Source organism: Mercenaria mercenaria, unplaced genomic scaffold (assembly GCF_021730395.1).
Source record: "Mercenaria mercenaria strain notata unplaced genomic scaffold, MADL_Memer_1 contig_2783, whole genome shotgun sequence".
Classification (NCBI taxonomy): Eukaryota; Metazoa; Mollusca; class Bivalvia; order Venerida; family Veneridae; genus Mercenaria; species Mercenaria mercenaria.
In genome coordinates this window covers 42655-64798 of record NW_026460861.1, presented here as the reverse complement: position 1 = coordinate 64798, position 22144 = coordinate 42655, and the positions used below count along the sequence as shown (strand labels likewise).

Here is a 22144-nt window from a genome sequence, read left to right as displayed (position 1 = left end):
GATTAAACACTGTTGCAGTAAGAGATTATGTTGGAACTGTTTGGCATCAGTTATGTAAATACAGGTTTTCATCTAATATAAAGCAGTTATATGGCAATAATTTTAGGACCGAACAGCTAACGGGTATTTGTTTATCAACGACATAGAACTGAAGTATAGTTAAATTTCGTAAAACGTTGATTAATTCTGTTCGACACTAAAGTTTAAGAAAGGCAATTATTAAAATTATCGCTGCAGGGTCGACGTACTTTTTACGGCCCATTTTCTGTCCCGTTCGTTACGAAAATACAAATTGTAAGACGGTAGTATACTTTTCAACTGCCGTCCATGAATTGGGCTGCAACATTTTCATTTTTGTCATGTTGGGCAATTTCTTGCGTACAGATCCCTGCTTTGTACTGGGGTACCAAAATCGGGATTTTATGATAGTAAGTGATGATCCGGTTAAATATAGTCAGAAGCACATACAATTGTCAGTCTGTCCGTCCGGAGCCATATCAAGGAAGTGGTTTGGAATATTTAAATAAAACTTCGTATACACATTTACCACTATAGGGAAATGCGGCCCGTCAAGTTTCAGTCATATTGCATAAGTAACACTACAGTTATGGCCTTAGAAGTTTCTAGTGTTATCTATATAGGGTACTATAAATATGGCAATTTCTGCTTCATAACTTGTGACATATTTGACCTAAAACTATGTAACTTAAACTGAATTTAGATCACCATAACGTGGTTATGTACATACAAATTCGTCATGATCTCTTTTGTAACTTCAGACTTATTGCCTTTAATTGTTTAAAAATCCACACATTTGTACATAACAAACTAACCAATTGGTAGAATTTCATTAAACTACTTTCATTTTTTTCCATGAACATTTTATATCAACATGTGAAATTTGGTACCCACATCCGGTCACCCCCAGCGCCCTGGTCACACACCCTCCCCCATCCCACATTTTTTTGTTTTTCTTTAATCCTTAAATCTTAAACATTCCATGAATATTCATCAACATGCAAAGTTGTACCTTCCCTCTCCTCCTTCACCCCGTCACCCTGATCATGCACCCCGCCAACATTTTTTTCATGTTTAATTTTCCATAAATATTTATTGTCAACATGTGAAGTTTTGTACCCTCACTCGATGACCGCCCCTCTCCCTACCTTCCCCCCCCCCCCCCCCCCCCCCCCCCCCAAAAAAAAAAAAAAAAAAAATATATATATATATATATATATATATATATATATATATATATAATCCTTTTTCTTAATTTTTCAAACCTTCCATGAACATTTGTCAACATGTGAAGTTGAGAAACCCAATTAACTCCCGCCACCATCCACGTTCCACATTTCTTACTTGATTGTCCTCTCTTAAGGACTTATGTTCTTTTAAGTTCAAATGTGATGAAATTATTTGCTTCTTAGTAACATCCTTAACTTTTTGCCGGATATATTTCTTTGCCATTCCTCAATACAAACCCAGTCACTATGGGATACCAATTCATTGAGTTTGCTTGTTTGCTTGTTACTTAATGAAGTTTTGACTATTTTATGAGGGAAAAAATAAACAAATACGTATCGAGAGGTTGAGATACTGAATTTATGATTTGAATCAGAGACATTAAGATTTGGGAGCGGACTGTTAACGTAGGATACTGTTAAAACTTGTACTGATTTTTATGCACCCGCCATAAAATGGGAGGGGGGGTGGGGGGCATATAGTGTTACCCCTGTCCGTGTGTGTGTGTGTTTGTGTGTGTGTTTGAGTGTTTGTTTATGTGTTCGGGAAATGGTGATGTTCGTGTCCGGGCCATAACTTTGACATGCATGGTCCGATTTCAGAATAATTTGAAACAAATGATAAGCATGGATAGAAAATTTGTCATGCGCAAAATCAATTTCACTAGGTCAAACATCAAGGTCACAGTCCTTGCTTGAATTTTCACTACATAAGTGGTCTTCGTGTCCGGGCCATAACTTTGACATGCATGGTCTGATTTCAAAATAATTTGACACAAATGATAAGCACGGATAGATAATGTGTCGTGCTCAAAAACTGTTTCACTAGCTCAAAGGCCAAGGTCACAGTCCTTGGTTGAACTTAGCCGATTTTCACTACATATACAGATTACTAAATTTTCTGATTTTCCTACAATATTTTTTTTTGTAAATAAATAGGGCCAAGGGTCCTTCAATTAGTTTGTGAGCAGTACCATGCCTGTGACCTTTCTCATGTTGCGGGGGCATCCGTGTCTTTGACACATTTCTAGTTTTTATTTGTCACTAGGTGCATAGAAAATGCATCGAAAAGATGTGAAATCCTACAAATCCTACAGCTTCGAGTGATTTTGTCTTCCCCTCCCTGACAGAAGCTTAAAAGACCTTCTTGACCCCCGCCCCCGCCCAGGGGACCTGAGAGTTACCGAGAATACCCTTATCAAAATTACCTCAGATATACCTTAAAATGCACCAAAGCAATATGTATTACAAAAATCAGGGGAGAATGCCTCCTCCCAACCACACCCCGCGCCCATACACACACCCTGAGATTCGTTTACTGTTTGCTACGACTCAGAATCCCCACCCCCGCCCCATACACACACTCTGAGATTCGTTAACTGTTCCATCCACCATGTTAAACACCATGTCTATGCGAAGTTGCCTGAATCGTACCACGCCAAGTTATGCATAAACTTTCGGAAATTAAGTAAACAGAAGAGAAATTATGAATAGCTTAAAGACAGGAACCCGCTGTCATGTTATTCAAATCAAGCCACAGTAAGTATAGTATAATCATTTTAGTCTGTTAATATAGTATTACTAGATTTTTATATAAATTACCTGAATCAGTGCTATGAAGCAAAACTGAATAAAATTCCTATCAAGGAAGTTGCCAGTAAAATTGCCGTCATCTTGGAGAGATTTGAATGTATCGATCCAGTAGTGCATATGCTGCCTTCTTTAGATGACCCCATCAACTTTCTATTCTTTGATTGACAGTGCTTGTTCCATCTATGTAAGATCTATCGTTGTCAGGGAAATGCCTCATAAAAAGCGTTTGAAAATTTCTAACATGTCCATTCTCAGTCCCATAATCTCCACGTACAATGCGAGGACACCCACCACATTGTTTTATAGCTTCTAAAAATATCCACCAATTATTCTGGATTGTTATTGGTATTATAGGCATTGAGCCAAATCAATCGCCTTGAAAATCCACAAATACACCCGCTTATACAAATCCCAAACGGTTTCAGCTTGTCGTATCCGTCCAGGTGCCAGATGAAATTAGGACCGGGGGCATAATAGGCTCTTCTACGCACACACCTGGCTGTTCGTTGAGAAACACCTTCTGGATCTAAATGGCGTAGAAATATACGAACATCATTTGAACGTACAGTCAAACCATTATACCTACATCTGCTTGCCACCATTCGGTAACAATGTAACTGTCCAGATTCTCTAAGCTCAATTTGAATGAAATTTATAACAGTATCAATGTCAGTGAAATTCCGTCGTTGTAATCCTATTTCTTTTGAAAGCCTCTTTAAATGCCTAAGGCTTATTGAAATGTTATAGTCAGACTTCAGAATATGTAAGATCTCCTAATACTTTAATCCTTTATCAAAAAGTTCTAGCAGTAATGTTTCACCGCTCGCCATGTTGGAAAGTGTCAGTGATTGGCTTCCTATCACGTGCGCACGTATTACTTATTACGTGCGCACGTGTTACTTATTACGTGTGCACGTATTAGTATAAAAAACATCGGTGCACGTGTGAATATAAAAAACATCGACGCACATATTACCTTAAAAACATCTGCGCACGTATAACTTATTACGTGCGCACGTATTACTTTAAAAAAACATCTGCGCACGTATTGGTATAAAAAACATCTTCGTACGTATAAAGTAATACGTGCACATGTATTAGTTTATACGTGCGAAGATGTTTTTTATACTAGTACGTGCGCACGGACTAGTATGTGCGCTGACGTTTTTTGTACTAGTACGTGCGCACGTATTAGTTATTACGTGCGCACGTATTAATATAAAAAAATCTATGTCAAATCTGTGCCACCGTAGTACAAACACAAAGTTATATGCACAGCATATGGAATTGAAAGCACAACATATACAATTGAATCCACCACGTATACAGTAGAAAGAACTGCATATAATGTTAAAAAGACCACAAATATATATGGAATCACCGCATATACTATTAAAAGAACCACATACACAGTTGAAACAACAATATACACGGTTAAAATCACCGCAAATACAGAAGGAAGCACCGACTATACAGTGTTAAGCACATCATATACATACATTAGCACTGCACGTACAAGTAGAGACACTTCATATAATGAGTGCTAAATCAACATTAGAAGACAGTCATGGCGTTCCACATAAAAACGTCTCTTTTAATAAGCCGGAAGATTTTTTTACAGGAATATTTTCCATGTGTGTATATTTATCAAATATTCTTTCATGATAAACAATGATATTAATCTGTTCTTCTTGTAGCTAAACTTGTATTCAGGTAATAAACATACGCTAGCCGGATAATTATGTGATAGTGGTTTATGGGTTTCGACTTTAACATGTATAATAACACTGGATTTTGAAAATGCACGCTGTGTATTTTGCATGACATGAATTAGAGTATGTGAGCTCCCCACGGTCACGCCTAAGTCTGGAATTAATAAAGAAATCACCATATTAGACCGAATTTAATGAATTATAATTGAAGTTCAAAATATTTGCATACAAGTTGCAAGAATGAAACAATTGCCCTAAACGGGTGTTGTTTTTTTAAATTTTATCTAGGATGTTTGTGAGTCTATTACGTGCGCTTGATTAAAATATAAAAAATATATAAACACGCTTTAATAAAATATGTTGGGTTTAGTAATCTGGTGAAATGATGAATGTTTAAACATGTTGCCTGTTTTGGAGAAATCCGAAGAAAAATCACGCAGAGCAGTCGTGATGTTATTTAACCTCCAAAAAGTGGAAGAAACCACTGAATTTAATACATTTTGTGCTCTGCTCTGCAATCATGCATAACTGTTTGAGAGATGAGATAGTAATTAAACGTGTAAGTAGTGTAGTATAGACGATAAGATAGGTGGTATATAGATCGGCAATTTCCGTTCAATATTTGAAAACAATGCACTCGTATACCGAAGAAAACGAAAATACATAATCACACGGGAATGTCGATTGTCATTAAGAGGTACCATTTCCTTAATTTTCGATGTAAACATTGTAAAACTGTTATGATAAATGTACCACGTGGTCATTCGTTAAAACTGAAAAGGAAGTAAATTGATATTGTCAATAGTCAGGCTTAAATACCTAGTTACAATGTTTACATAGTTGCGCTTAGCCTTAGAGAATCAACGATGAGAAAGTAAATATGGTTACTAAAAGAGACGATATGTGTGTAAGTACCGTTTTATGTCATGCTTTTAAGCCGATTGTTGCACATCTACAGAAATATCATTATTTTAATTGTTTACCTGTTGGATGAATTTCAGCGATTTGCACAGTCAATATGTTTTCTTTTTGTGTCAACAACCTTTACTTTAGTGTAGTTATTATAGACTGGATACTGCTTAATTGAAATGATTTTATATACATATACCCTCAACTGCCTCATGGTCAAATGGGCTTATAGATATACACTTCAAATCGAAAGTAGCCTACTTTACTTTTAAATCGAAAGTAGCTCATTCCTCAGATAAAGAAACTTCTATTATAATCAACAATTATGAATTTCTGACAGTGTGTACCATACTTTAAGGAAGCGAATAATATTCCTAATTTATTCTGCAGTCATTAAAGATACAGAGTTAGAGATAAAACTATGGTGTTGATTTAGTGGCCGACCGTTTAAACTTCCGGGGGACTGAGGGGCTGGGGGAGGGGGCCTGGGATTTTACTTGTAATCAGGATTTTTTTCAGCTTTCTATGAAAATAGGATTTTTTTCAGAACTTGAATGTCAGATATTTTTTTCAGAGTAAACCCCAAGGCAATTTCTTTGTTTTCAAAACAGATTTTATTATTCAAAAACGAATAAGTACGATATTAAAAATAAATACGTTCTGTATTGAGCAATTTGCTATGAAATAGCTAAATCCAAGTCTCTTTGTTTTTGAATAGGAAGCAAAATGGTTAAAAAAATCTCCTATTCATGTACATATATATACATAAACTATATGATTGATACCAAAAGGTAAATGCCCCCCCCCCCCCCCTTCACCCAACCAACCCCAACCCCCGAAAATTGTACCTGTAGCCCTGGTGCATTTTGATGTATATTTGGAGATATAATCTCTCCTTCTGAATTATTAATGTTATAAATTATGCCAGTGAAAAACTATGCACAGGCCCAGGCCTTTGGACCTAACAGGTCGTTATGCGATGTAAATTTCCGATAAAGTTCACCTATATTCCTTAATGATTGCTTTTAGGTAAAATAAAGATCGTATTAACTATTTAGACTTAATGCAAGGTACAAGCAGTCTGGGGGGAAGAGAAATGAAGAAGAAGCAAAATATCTTGTATAACTAAGAGAGGACTTCAGCTTGATAAAGAAAAGCTATTGATACCAGGTTTGCGAGCCTAGCGAGCAGACACTTTCTTTTAAAATGCTCTAAAGTCCTAATTGTAGGCTTTCCAATATTTGCCATTATTTATATATATAAGTCTGTAAAAGCCTTGTGCAGGTATAAAATATATAAAAGTTCAATTTCCAAGGAATAACAGCAGTAGACCTCTGAGTTTTTTTTTCAATAATTTTAATTCTTCTCACTGCAAGCGCTTTCAACTGTACATATCTTCAGGCAGATACTATTAGTTACACTGCTTGTTGGTGACAGGATACGGGATATACGCTGTCGTGGAAATCCATATCCAAATCCATAACAAGCTGTGTAACGATTTTATCTTGCCGACTACCCTTTACTTACATGCCATAATATAATATTTTGTAAATTAACAAAGCGGCAGCCATTTTTGTTAAAATCAAAATTCTTATCTGAAATGTACTAGCAGGATATGGAATATATCCTGTCTTAGTATATACCAGGGTGTAGGCGTTCTTTTAAAATTTAAGGGCCAGGGTGCGGGAGGGGTTGACCCAATCCTGCAAATATTAAATCCTGCACTCCGCTAAGTTTTAAGAGAAAGAAATTTCTGTCATCAAGTGTTTTACCAGAAGAAAAAATGTATTTTAACCGATTATTTATCATAAAGAGTTAGAAATTATAAATATAGTTACTTAATTTTTTTGTTCTATCTGTTTGAGAACTGTTTTTAATAAAATGAACATCTTACTTTTAAGAAGTGTTGCAACCTTTCCGTATCGGGTTCTGTCCCTGAACATTTTGAAATGTATGCATGATAAATTCTTAATTCCAAGAGGATTTCAACACTGAAAATATGGCGGTGGCTCTCCCAAGTATGTTTTAGTTATATTATGTAAAATTAGCCTTGAAAAAAATATAATTTTGAGTAGCAATTTAAGGGTGCTAGATTTGTAGGAAGTGGTACCATCAGTGATTATTTCAAAAGTTAAAAGCAGAATTCTAGTGAGTTTTTAGGATAAAATAGAAGGAAACATATATACCCTCTTATGCCTAAGTATACAATATACATTGAAATTATCAGTATAACATTACATTTTATAGCTTTAACACTTTTAAATCGATCTTGCTCTCTTCTTCATCGAACATTGATGGAAATACTGTTCTTCCTTAATAATGAAGAAATAGTGTTATATAATGACTTACATGATATATATATATATCAAACAGCGATTTGAGTATATATGCAAATGTGGAACTGACGCTTTGCAGATTTTTTTTCATTTGCGTCATCTTTTATTTTTTCCCGATAATAATTTATATGTTGTTTGCTAAAAACTATATTTTTCTGGTCCGCTTTGTCTAGCTGTTTTACTTTACCAGGAGCCATCCAGTAGTTAATTTTACATAGTAATGATAAACTGTAACTAAAATATATTCTTTCGCGTTTAAATAAAAGATGAATCTGAAAAACTGTAAAATATGAAGGAGTACATACCTATGGGAAGCCATTAATGGAAATGAAAGTAACAGACACGTTTTTTGGGGCGGTGCGTAAGCTCCGCCTCCAATGGAATTAAGACGGGAAAATGAAAGCCCGTCACTTCTTAGTGCAAAACGGCAAAGCGCATCCACTTTCTACATCCTCTCATAAAGAAGAGCACCGAAAACAAAGCGGATGAATATGACCTATATTGCGGCTATTTTAGACTTGTCTGGTTCCCGTCGTACTATGTATTTTAGTACGACAGTGAATGAGGGGCAGGTAAACCAGACTATTTTTACACTCTGACGTCATGAGGGAAAACCCCACTTGGTTTTAATCTGAATTGTCTAAAAATATATACAAGTCAGTGACTTGTAGCCTGGCGGACTACTTTTTTTATTTTTTTTCTTAAAACGACGCCATCTTGTTCTTTCCAATAACTGCAAAAAAAACATACCTACGCGATTATTATTATAAACTGGACTTTTATTAGGTTCGTGAGACCATGGTACAAATGTATAGTGTATGCATACCGTATTTGCAATTACTACATAAAAGTTTTTATAACGGAAACGCTTGAGGAAACGGAAAGTGACTCATGTTAGCATTTGTTCAGGATTTTAGCTTTCTGCAATTCAAATTAGGAAGATATTGCATCTGGAATGGAGTGTTATTGAATAAAGTCATCGAGGATACGGGTTGCCTATTTGTTCTGTCAAGCGGCGTAATGGCGTGTGTATAAGTCACGTTATTTGTTTGCTTGGTGAAGATGGGTAATTCGGTAAACAACTGAACTTCGGACAAAATTTTGCATGGCAGCAAATCAAAATTATTCAAGAATGTTAAGCAGAACAGAGAGGTCGGGCAAAAAGTTAAACAAGGTTAGCGTTTGTTTATCAGCTCATAATTTTAGTCCTATCAATAAGACCTGACATAACATATTTTAACATTTTGACTTCTATCTGTTATGTCCGGTCTTATTGGATCGCCATTTATAACATGTAGCCAGAAGTGAACACACATCATGTCGCCTTTATTCTTCAAATTACGAACAACATAACCCAGTCCGAAGTGAAAGAACACTACTTACACCGAAAATAATCCTTTTTTCAACTGCATATGTGAATAATTACAAAATAAAAGTTACTTTTCATGTTAAATATAGAGTTGTTTCTTTCAACTGTATGTATCGCTGTGTATCTGTGTTATGGTGTGCAACATTGCCGGTCTATTCCGAATGTTGTGTAAATACAATTTATTTTGAGAATCAATTTTAGACGAAATATTTTCGCTCTAAATCAGTTGGCAAATAGTTCACGTTGTTTTTCGTCTAAGTCGCATCTAAATATATTATTATTATAACCTGCTGCATATGCTTGAAAAATGGTGGAATGTGTATTGAAAACTCTACACAATTGGCATACATTGAATATAAGGGTTTTTAAAGGTAAATTTAAACGATATATTACTAGAATATGATAAATAACGGTAGGCTAAACTGTTTAAATCTGCGTACATTGTATATTTTACGTTTGAGAAAATGCTACATTCTCAGACATCCCAACTCTCCCGATCCGATCGGGTTTCTCCCGATTCTGGTTGTAAAACCCGATCACCCCGATCAGAAGTCTCAATCTCCCGATTAAAAAAAACAACAACAAAACAACATAAACACACAAAAATTATGAAATAATACGCTTCTTTGCGCCTATCTGATACTGACGAGTCTGTAAACAACAGCTTTCGGATATTTTCGCACCTTATTCTACCCGTGCTGATTATTGTTTATTACACGATTTAACAAAGCCAGGTGTTGATTAATGTGTCACAGTTGAAATTAAAATCCAGACATTAGATATCTAATTAAATTCAATCAAACTTAGATTAGAAATTATACTTGCTTTACCTTTTTCTGTAACTTTTTGAAATCGAAAGTAGATGGTCGCCGAGTCAACCTGCTAGGTTTTAAAAAACATTTCTCTTAAAACCATTTTGATAAGAGGAAATGTCATGGTAAATTTTAATATCACTTACTATCAAATGCTGTTAAACTGTCTTTGCATCATAACAATTTCTCAAACACATCCTTTTAACTGGAGATTTAGGCAAATCTACGAAAGTGTAACAATACCCGGACATTCAATTTTGGATAACAGGATTTTGATCAATAAAAGTCTTTGAGCCAGGGGTTTTAAATACTGATTGACAGGGATGAGAATCAAACAGTAAATTTTCTATTGCTTGAACTTTTATTCTTTTAGCTATATACATTTTGTTTTTACAGTTCTAACAGCTGTACTGTTTGTCATGTAAAATTCACCTGGGGATCGAGTCTTCTTTCCAACAAAAGTGCAGGTTTAATTCTCAGTGGTGTTTTGAATTTAAACATAGTGCTTAAAGTGCCATAACTATTTAATTTTGCACAGAAGGCTTCATGTATTATTGTTCCAAAACATTAAAAATGCATGAATAATAAGATATAGACAAGTGATTTTTTTTAAGACTAGTGATTTTATAAGGGCAAATAAGTTTATATTATCATTAGATTTGTTAAAAGCTTCGTTATCATGAACATTATTACCGCGGTATAAAATCTCCCACTTGAACACCTCAATCTCCCACTTTGGAAAGCAAAAACTCCCACTTGGCATTCAGAAAAAGTTGGGATGTCTGCATTCTACATATTAGGGCCCTTTTAGACGTTACAATGCAGATTAAAAATGAAATATAAAATAATGAATGTTGAAGGTAAAATGAGCATGTACATTGGACTACTCTTATTTTATAATATTTTTGATTTATTTCAAAGGCTCTATCAATAATTTAGCTGTTTGTGTATTCTAGTATTCTACTGTCAATTCTACTTTTAAATTTCTTGTACAGGCGCGCAGCTGCACATAATACTCGTAAAGAGGGGTAATGCAGTATAAATAGATAGATAGTGTTTGAAATTCGCGGTAGTCTGACAGCCCGTGGCTACCAAATTTCAGCTCGGGCTACCGATTTGCCGCAGGTACAAGCCCGACCAGGCTACCGAATTTTCCTAATTTGTTTAAAAAATCATGCTAATTAAACGAGTACTGCATCCAGACTGAGAAACGCTTATGGAATTATTGTTGGTTTTGCACTCTCACGTGTTGACAATCAAACACAGTGTCAAAGACGTAACCGCAGCGCTAATTGGCTGAATACAATCACCTCTAGCGTAACGGATAATTTGATTAGCTTTCATACTTCTCGCGAAAATCTCACAAGTACCTGCAGTAGGCGGAGCTTAAATTATGCTATCAGCGTGTGTGTAAATGTATATTCAGCACTCGTTATTACATCTTGCAAATTGTCAACAGTCCGAGTTGCAGTAATTGGCGAGTGCGGATCCTAAAAAATTGGGCGTAACAGTTTAGATTTTGTTTTGGCAAGGAGTGTCATGTCTGATGCTTTTGGACTCTGACGATGCTGATCTGGACTGGAGTATTTAGAGTTAAAATTTTTCAAAAACATGGCAGACATGTACTGTATGTCTTTTTTATTACTTCAAACATGCATAGAGATGTCTGTAAAACAAAATGTTATATGGTGCAAAAATTATGACATTTTAAGGTATTAAAGTTCGGGCTAGTGAAATTGGTGTCGGGCTTGGAAAATTTCCAATCTGGTAGCCCGAACAGGCTAGTGGATTCAAATCTGAATTTCGTACACTGTAACGGTTTGACGTATTAATCTTCAGATTTTTATGCAAGGTAGCAGGGGTGGCAAAATCTGATTTTGACTTGTTTGTCCTTTTTGTCAGTTGCTATTTTGTACTTGTCCGTATAGTAGTTACATGTATATAGTAAATTCTAGTCAAATTAGACTCGTCCGTACAAGCTTTGGGACAACCTGGGCAATACGGACAATTGAATTTGCCACCCCTGGGTAGTCGAATGTATTTGATGATGATCATGAACGAGCATTAAATTACATCGTCAAAGGTAGTTGTTCTTTGAAAGTCAACAGGTGTACGGCTCCAGTCGCATTCGGTTTAATAATATTACAAAACGCACATTTTTACAAATTGGTGTCCAATCAATTGGACTTCATTCTATTAGTGTACAATGAAAAACGATATTCTTGTTTCGTTATTCAAATATCTTTTGAAACTGAATAACCATTTTAAATGTCGTATGATTTAAATAGCGCTGTAGATGCCCTCAACTTTTAGGACACCATAAGTTATTTTACACTAACAACTTCTTTCCATAAACAGGGTTCGAATTTAAGCTCGCATACTCGCGAAATGGGAGTGCAAATTTCAAACTGCAAGGTGAGATTTCAGACACCAGCATTTTTTTGCGAGTGAAAATTTTTGGCCGAATAATGTGCATTTCTAACGGTCGTCTCGATCTTACACTGTTCTTTCTTTCGGAGCACTCTTTCATCTTTCATCGTAAAAGGACATTTACACTCGATACATGTCCCGTGCGCATGTCTTTTCAACTGCTGACAAGTACCTGCGCCAATTTTGATGACGTTTACCGCATCCGGTGGGTTTTTTGGTAATCTATTAATAAGTTACTATTTATATAGCGCAAATACGATTGGCTGGACTTGTCACGTGGATGTTTGTGTTAATGTTCTAATAAAGTAACATGTCGCGGAAAATGCAAGTTGTTTTTCATTTAGCAAGTTAAAAAAATACCACTTGCGAAAAAATGCAAGTAGAAAATCAGGCTAAATTCGAACCCTGATAAATGGCATTTTTTCCCAGTCTGAACAGTTATCACGCAGAAATTTTCACACTTTTGAGCAAGTCTCAATGAAACTTAGTCAGAATGTTACCCTTAATAAAACTTTTGATGAGTTCTTGATTGGGTCATCTTAGCTCTAAAACTAGGTCACCAGGTCAAATCAAAGGGAAAGCTTGTAAACACTCTAGAGGTCAAATGTTTGGCCCAGTCTTAATGAAACTTGGTCAGAATGGAACCCTCAATAAAATCTTTAAAAAGTTTGACATTGGGTCATCTGGGGTCAAAATCTAGGTCACCAGTTCAAATGAAAGGAAAAGCTTGTTTACACTCCAGAGGTCACAATTTGGGCCCAATCTTAATGAAACTTGGCCAGTATGTTACCCTCAATAAAGTCTTTGACGAGTTTGATATCAGGTTATCTTGGGTCAAAACTAGGTCACCAGTTCAAATTAAAGGAAAAGCTTGTTAACACTGTAGAGGCCACATCTATGACTATATCTTCATGAAACTTGGTCAGAATGTTGATCTTAAAGATCGTAAGGTCCAATTTGTATCTAGGTCATCTAGAATAAAAAAACTAGATCACCAGGTCAAATCAAAGGAAAAGCTAATTTACACTTAAGAGGCCACATTTATGAAGATATCTTAATGAAACTTAGTCAGAATATTAATTTTGATATTCTTTATGTCAAGTGCAAATTTGAGTGAGGTGGGGTAAAAAACTCGGTCACTAGGTCAAATCAAAGGAAAAGCTTATTGAGGCCACATTTATGACTGTATCTTCATAAAACTTGGTCGGAATGTTAATCTTGTTGATCTTTAGGTCAAGCTCGAACTTGGGTCATGTCGGGTCAGAAACTGGGTCACCGGGTCAAATCAAAGGAATAGCTAGTTTACACTTTAGAGACCACATTTATGACCATATCTTAAGGAAACTTGGTCAGAATGTGAATTTTGATAATCTTTAGGTCAGTAGCTCAGGGGAGCGATACATGGCCTTCATGGCCCTCTTGTTTATATTTTCTCTGACTCGCTTAATAACTTTAAATTTATATGACAGTAACCTAATATTCTCTATTTATTACATAAATGGCGTTGCAGGAGTGTAATACAGCCATTAAATAAAAACGATACTACACTGTTGTAATAAAGCTTTGACATTGACGTGATTTATAGTATAGGCGACGTCGGTCAAATTGACTTGTTTATATAGCAGAAGAAAGTCGAATATTTGGTGTTTCGACAAGAAAGGCTAACATGTGATAAAAAGAATTCATCTTACATTTGTGACTATCCACGTTGAATTTATTAAACTCTTTGAATATAATTGATAAAATGTGGTGTTTCACATTTTATCATGCAATCTATCTTATATTTGGCATGAGTGTCATCGTCGGTCAGACGAAGTCTCTTGCGCAAACCACAGGTTCCTATCTCAATATTTGACTTTCATCTAAGAATGTTACAAAAACAGCTGAAATGCACCGCCCCATCAGTACTCTCAGTGCTTTGATTAAAGAAAATGACTGTATAAATAACAGGAGTATATTATTTCATACCGAGACGTTTTTTCTTTTACAGATAAGCAATGGATGTCACTTAATTTGCAAAATCTGAAGTACTCCGATCAAACATAATGTTATTTCTGCTTATTAAGTAAAATACTAGAATCACAATGGCATGTGGAAAAGGGGGAAAAGGTGCTGATGGGTTAAAAAAGATCGATTCACTACTTGATGCTCTTGTGAAGTACATAAAGAAACAGCCGACGACAGCAGGAATAAACAAACTGTCCTCGAAAGTAAAGAAAGAGATCCAAAGGGAAATAGTGCGTGTAAGTATTCTATATATGAGTATAAAACTATAAACAAAATTAATGCCAGAATAATATTCATAGAACTTGCTATTTCATTTGTACATTTATGATGATTTGCAAAAGTACACGTTATAAGTCTCATTCTGTAAAATTACTTATAATCACTTGTTTCACAGGCCGAGGAACGTAAAGTAGTAGTAAGACAACTGCAAGAAGATAAAGTGAAATACAAGGAGCAGATTGAAAACTACACAAAGGTACACATGAAAGAAAGACATGATATGGAAGAAGCATTAAAGGATGTTACTTATGACATTGAACTGATTAAGCCTATTACGTACGCATTGCATCAATGTATAACAGGCTATGGTCAGCTAAGGCAATACATCGAAGACCAAATAATAAAAGATGCGGACCGGATGAATAATCTACAGGAAAACATTGACGAAACTATAACGTTACAAAAGATGAACATTCAGCATCTTGAGAGAGAGTTGGAGAGCCGTGACTTAAACATGAAACGTCTAAAGGAAAATTTAATGACTACACAACAACATTATGACAGTAAGATGATTGAAATAAGCTATAGAAATAAAGTGCTAAATGATTCTGTGAAAGAAAAAGATAGCCAATTATCTGAACTGAGTAAAAATTTGCATCAGATGAAAGCAACACTTCAGCATCTAGAGAGAGAAATCGAGGGTCGTGGTATGAAAATCAAAGCTTTGGAGGATATTAATCTTTCTTTGAAAACACTGCATGAAACAGAGACTAAATATAGCGGAATTGTAAATTCACTGCAGAGAAAAAATCAAAGCCTTGAGAGAGATCTTGAGAACAGCGATCGAAATGTCAAAAATCTACAAGAAGAGTTACACTGTTTAAAGACTGAAATATATGGGAAAAAAGGACTTTTGGTGACGGAGGTTAGGGAAACAAATAAGCGGTTATCTGAACAGAAAGATACCATTGTACATTTAGAAAACAAGCTTAAGGATAAAGATATCCAATTACTAAAAACGTCTGAACAACTGAAACTTACCTGGAATAGATTGCAAACAACAAAGACTGAATGCGGTGGAATTATAACGTCACTAAAGAAGAAAAATCAGTGTATTGAAGTAGATATTGAAAATCGTGATCTAAAAATTAAAGATCTACAGAAAAGGTTAGACAGTATCAGAAAGGAAATGACCAGTGAAAATGAGATTCTTAGAAAGAAAATGAAAACACAAGAGAAGCAATTGTCAAAGCAGAGGGATGAGCTGCAGCAAGCCTCAAATCAATTATACGATAATGAGACCGATGAGAGCATAACTATCAACACGCTTAAGCAAGAACGTCAAGAAAAAGAAAATCATATTTCTGAGCTGAGTGAACAACTGAAACAAGCTGTGAAAACAGTGGATGACAAAGACGCTGAAGTGAGACAAATTGACATTTCTCTGAAGGAAAAACTTAGATATATTCAGGCAGAGGGGGAACGCGTTAGACATCTGGAAGAACTGTTAAACAGAAAAATGGTCGAAATAAGTCAAATAAATGACAAAAATGATTTTTAAGTAAAAAAGTGAAGGAAAAAGAAAGTCAGTTACATAAACAGCGTGATCAACTTGACCGCAATTTGGAAAGACTGCGAGAAACTGAGCCTGAATCGGATGAAATTAAAACATCACTGGAACGAAAAATTCAGAATCTTGTAACAGATATTGAACGCCGTGATCTCCATGTTAAGGACCTTGAGGAGAAGTTAGACAGTTTGAGGACTGAATTGAGTGGTGAAAATGAACGTCTTGAACAGAAACTGATTGCAAAAGATAAGCAGTTATCTGTACTAAATGGCGATTTGGAAGAAACTATGATTCAAGCAAACAAGACTGCAAAGGAGAAAGATCACCAGATATCTAAACTAAGAGAGCAACAGCAATACACTTTGAAAACATTGCAAAACAGAGAGACAGAATCTAATGAAATTATTAAATCACTGGAGAGAAAGGTGGAACTCCGTAATCAGAAGATTAAACAACACAAGGAAACATTAAAAAGTACATATTTCACAATGACACAAATTAGTGATAGAAATAAATTTCTAGAAATTAGAATTAAGGAAAAAGATGAGCATAGTGATCAACGGGATAGCACTTTGGAAAGACTGCACAAAAGGGAAACTGAATTGTTAGGAAATGTCACTGCATTAAAGAAGAAAAACCTAGACCTTGAGTCATATATTGAGAATAGTGACCTGAAAGTAAAAGATCTTGAGAATAGGTTTAACAGCATGAGGACTGAACTAAAAGGCGAAAATGAGCTTCTTATTAAGAAACTAGAAGAAAAAGATATGGATCATGGGGAACACCTACAACAAGCTAACAATCTGTTAATCAAAAGAGAGATCGAATTGAATGACATTATCACCTCTTTAAAGAAACAAAACCAGGAAGAGGAATATCGGAAATCTGAACTGGAAGATCAGCTGAAACAAACTTTGAAAAAGTTGGATGACAAAGAAGTTGATATGACAGAAATTGACACTTCACTGAATAGGAAACTAAAGTTTCTTGAGGCAGAGGTGGATAGCCGTGAGCGGAATGTAAGACATCTAGAGGAACTGTTAAACGATAGGAAGATTGAAGTGACTAAAGTGACTGAAAGTAATGAACGTCTAGAAAAAATGTTGAAAGAAATGGATGACCGGTTACGTGAACAGAACAAACAGCTGCGAAAGAAGACTCAGCATCTTCAGAGTGAGGTTGAACACCGTGATCGTAAAGTGAACGATCTGGAGAAAATGTTACACAGTAAAGAGGTTGAAAACAGGGAAAATGAACAAGAAAAAGGTCTAAGGGGAAAAGACGAGAAGACGTCCGAGCTGAAAGAACTGTTGGAACAGACTTCGAGAAAATTACACGATACAGAGATTGAACTAGATGAAACTAAAACAAGGTAAGCATATATAATGCATTACTCAATAATTATTAACTGCAGCTCACAACTGTTCTTTTAATTAAATGTATCAATAACATTGTTCACTTGAACGTTGCAAAGTAATTATGTGTTATTTTGAAGGTTTATCCACAGGAGCCTGAAATTATATCCAAAAGCCACGAAAAGTCTGTATATGAAAAACGAGCCCCCTTCTATATAATAAAAAACACCAGGAATGAAACGCATTCACACCCCACCCACCACGAGAAAACAAGAAAATTTCAAAGTAAGCAGTGCGAGTGTTCTCGGATGGCGTAATTATCTAAAGGCAACTAAAATATATGCGGGACTGTGCTTACTGGTCGCTTCACCGTATCAACGATTTCAACAACATTTCGTTCATCGTCCAAACCATTGCGTGACGTCACACCTTCATGTATATCTCTGCGCCGGAGAGAATACAAAATAATTTCAAGAACCAGGTAAAAAATATCTGTATATGTCATGTTTTATTATTAATATTTCTTTCAATAAATATTACATCTTTGAATTTCTTTAACCATTCAATAATAAAAGAATTAGGCATATCATGTTGGAAAAAACCCATTATGGGAATTAACTCTAGCATTGACAAAAGAGGGGAAGTAACTCAACCATTGACGGAAGAGCGCATAACAGAAAAAAAGAATATCATGGCCGCTCAGCTACGCTTGTTGATACGGAATGAGTTTTCTGATATCAAATATTAATTGTGTTGTAAATGACAAATGACATTGTTTACACGATGCTGTTCTGTTCTGTTCTAAATTGTGTACGGATTGGACCGGATACTGGCATTTACACAAAAGCATTATTAACTCCGGTGCAGAAATATACATGAAGGTGTGACGTCACGCAATGGTTTGGACGATGAACGAAATGTTGTTGAAATCGTTGATTTCGTGTTAGTTACCAGTAAGCACAGTCCCGCATATATTTTAGTTGCCTTTTGATAATTACGACACCCGAGAACACTCGCACTGCTTACTTTGAATTTTTTTTGTTTTCTCGTGGTGGGTGGGGTGTGAATGCGTTTCATTCCTGGTGTTTTTTATTATATAGAAGGGGGGTTTTCTTTCATATACAGACTTTTCGTGGCTTTTGGATAGAATTTCAGGCTCCTGTGGTTTATCTAAGCGATAAGATACCTGTTATACTACGCTTTCAAAAAATAACATCCTATATGACTCTTATTTCATATAACGGTGCACTAACTGGTTGCATTTTGCTTTAAAGGCTCAGTAAAGCTATGGGAGACAGACTGACTGATAATAACCCTAACATTACCGACCTAAGCGATAGGAATCGCCCTACAAAACTCGCTGAAAGATGTGCTGAGTTGTATGACAATCAATGGACGGATGCGTTTGACATTCTCAACAAATGCTTCGATACAGAGGAAAATGTTATAGAAGCCCTTCTATGGATATTGCAGGTACATTGTAATTGCATTGGTAGACTAAATGAGCAGGGTCAATATCTTTTACACGATGAACTTACGAGGACCAACATATATAACCCTTTCCAATACACTAGTCGCTCACATAATGCATACATATCTTCTAATCGAATGTGATTTTCATAACTTTGGTGTCGAATTAAAGATATTCAATGCCTGTCTTTCACTGAAATATCTTATCTTGTAAATTAGATATTTGCTTCAAATGTAACAAATGCTCATTAAGTGATGCTAACTTTACTAAATATACAAATAAGCTGTGTATAGAGCAACAAACCATAATTAAAAGTTATGCAGTAACTGTCGTTTGTTAAAAAGAAACTTCCAATTTTAAGTAGTAAACAAATTTATTCTGTATTGAGCTAAACATTAGGTCTATAGTACATTACACAAGTTTCGAATGATTATATACAAAATTACTTCAGATCAAAGAAAGATAATGATTTATACTATGTTATACTATTTATATCTACAGCCTCACGTTTTTACTATTTTGAAAGGAGGCATAAAAAGCATGCGCGAAGTTAGATCCTTAAATATTTTTATATTTGCTATGATCTCTCCTGCAGGATGTCATGACTTTCTGCGAAACAAAGGCGCACAGACAGATGGAGGAGTTAGGACGTGAACTGATATTTGCTGACAAACATGTACGACAGTAACTATGAATTAACATTTTGAACTATGACTCATAACTTGTATAATGTAACCTTTCGTCTAGGTAGTTGTTTAGTTGTTTTGTAACCCATTTTGTCTCGGATAGGTTCGTTTTATATTACATTAATACTTTAAAGATTATATATCTACATTTTGCCTTGGCATTAAAAAATAAATATTCAAATTTAACAGGAGAGTGGAGATATTTTAGCCGATGTGCGTAAACTCTTTAAAGATTGCAGGAAGACAGTGGCACCTGTTGCTGTAGGAAACCTATATAAGGTAAAGAGAAATTTAAAGGAGAATGCTTGATTTTATGTAATCAAATATAAAATTTTCAGTACTTATAATGCGTTTCTTTTACGTAAACACTTAGTGATATTCATTTCATTGTCAAAACAAATTACAGGTATGATTTCCACCAACTCATTAAATTACTGTTATTATTTATTGTTTGATTCATGAAAAGCGAAAACTCTGTTCTTTACTTTTCTCCTATTTACTTCGTCTAAATACTATGAACAACTACCAGCAGCTTCCTACAATAATACTGTGTAACGAAGTAAGTCATGTCTGTGAGTATTTACGTCACGCGCACCTGCTGCATACACCGAGTTGACACCCATTCAACTTATGTACCTTCTGTTCAGCTTGTGTAGAGAGGAAAGTCAGTTTCGACCGGTCAAAAAAGCCAGAAATATTCTTTGTAAGCTCTAGTGTATGGTCGATTTGGCTATTTCACCAAGTATAGTCGAAATAACTGAAAAACGACTTGCTTGAACTCGAATGTAAAAATCGGTGTAAACGCGATCCATGCAGCAAGTGCACTCGACGCACGCACCTAGATCCTTATTGTCTACCGCTTCTTCTCTTTCAGGTGTATATGTTTCATCTAAGAAAATCTACCGACGAAACATTAAGAACAGCTTTAGAAGTCAGCTCATATACATCAGAATGTCTTGAAATCTGCTGGTTTATGGTGGTATGTAGAAATTTAATATGCATTATGTGCAAATAGGAGTTTAACATACATTAAGTTCGAATATAAATCAAAATCTTCGAAATCATTTACTGTATGTAGATATATACCAAAAACATATTTTTTAATATTTCATTTTTAAACGTGCTCAAAAGTTGAAGTTTAAAAGAACTGATAGTTTGTTTGCACGTTGTTCGCACAAATAAAATCAAAGACAAATAAAATTACATAATGCACATAACTATTTCTAAACTATGTTTATATTTAAATTGAATTGGATGCTTACAGATCCAAGATCCACCTGTTGCATTTGCACCGTTGCTCAGGAAAGGTTCGAGCTTTAACACCGACTTGTACAAACCCTATACAAGCAGTGGCACACACATCGAATATGTAGTGTGGCCTGCTTTGCTATTACACGAGGGTGGTCCAATTCTGGCGAAGGGCGTAGCTCAAGGCCACGGTAAGAAATCTAAAAAGAGTACATAATAAAAGAACTGATGACACAACAGTCCAAAAAAACTGTTTGGAAGCCCTCAGAGACAGGAACAGACCACAGTGAAATTACAGACTAAAAACAAGATGTATAACACTTAACAATTACATCCGGTAACTCTAGGATTTTTTAAATATTTGTTTTACTCACTTTTGCTATTAATTAATTCCTACATATTCAAGTACTTTTATTATATCACTCTAGTAATTTTTATCAAAATGTTACGAAGAGGTTATACGCCTGGAACCGATTCAGAGTGTTTAGATATATCAAAACGTTGCCATGCTATATCTTATTTCGATTATTAAATGTCTTTTATGTATTATACATGGAAGAAATACGGAAGCAATATTGCATGGCGCATGTATTGCGTCAAATAAAGTAGGTCTAAAACAAGTCATGCTGACAGTTTTCAAGTATGTCTATTTTTGTAACTGTATCATACCCACTTCCTTTGTTCAAGGTACAGTACTATTTGAAAGTACTGATGCTTACTAAATTTGAATATAATACTGGATATTACACAGGATAAAATTTGTCGTTTGTGACTTTTTGGAAAGTTCATTATAGGCATAAAATATTCTGATTATGCTAACTCTTTTATGTTCCTGTTAGTACATACCACGTCATAATTTTCTTTTAACTTTATATACTGAACATCAAAAACTTTACTCCTTTTCAAGACCACAATGTACCGTATAGAAACGATTCAGTTGCTCTAAAATGTCAGAAAGGTATGAAATTGTTTTCTGCCTTTGCTTTGTCTCTTTCAATAGGTTCAACTCAATTTCTTCTCATTTATCTCATGCCATTCAATAGGCATCCAAATCTGTTAAATAAAGAGAGTTAATTTGAAAAAATAAAAGATTGGTTTGCCTATTGGTATTCCATTAATTCTAGTTACTTCTTGCATGTTTTTCTATTTAGTCAACATAGGTTACAAAGTAACGTTTATGACT

At 35.2% G+C, this 22144-nt stretch overlaps 1 protein-coding gene across 1 annotated transcript in view; it reads left to right on the top strand.

Annotated features, from left to right (window-relative positions):
• Window positions 1–4676: 4676 nt before the first annotated feature.
• Window positions 4677–22144, top strand: part of LOC128552413 (golgin subfamily A member 4-like) — a 49381-nt gene continuing 31913 nt past the window's right edge. The window contains 9 exon segments of the mRNA XM_053533449.1: window positions 4677–5456; window positions 14396–14648; window positions 14807–16183; window positions 16186–17573; window positions 18831–19029; window positions 19623–19703; window positions 19903–19992; window positions 20588–20692; window positions 20978–21175. Of these exon segments, the coding sequence (XP_053389424.1) occupies window positions 14490–14648; window positions 14807–16183; window positions 16186–17573; window positions 18831–19029; window positions 19623–19703; window positions 19903–19992; window positions 20588–20692; window positions 20978–21175 (3597 nt within the window). The 5' untranslated portion in view covers window positions 4677–5456; window positions 14396–14489.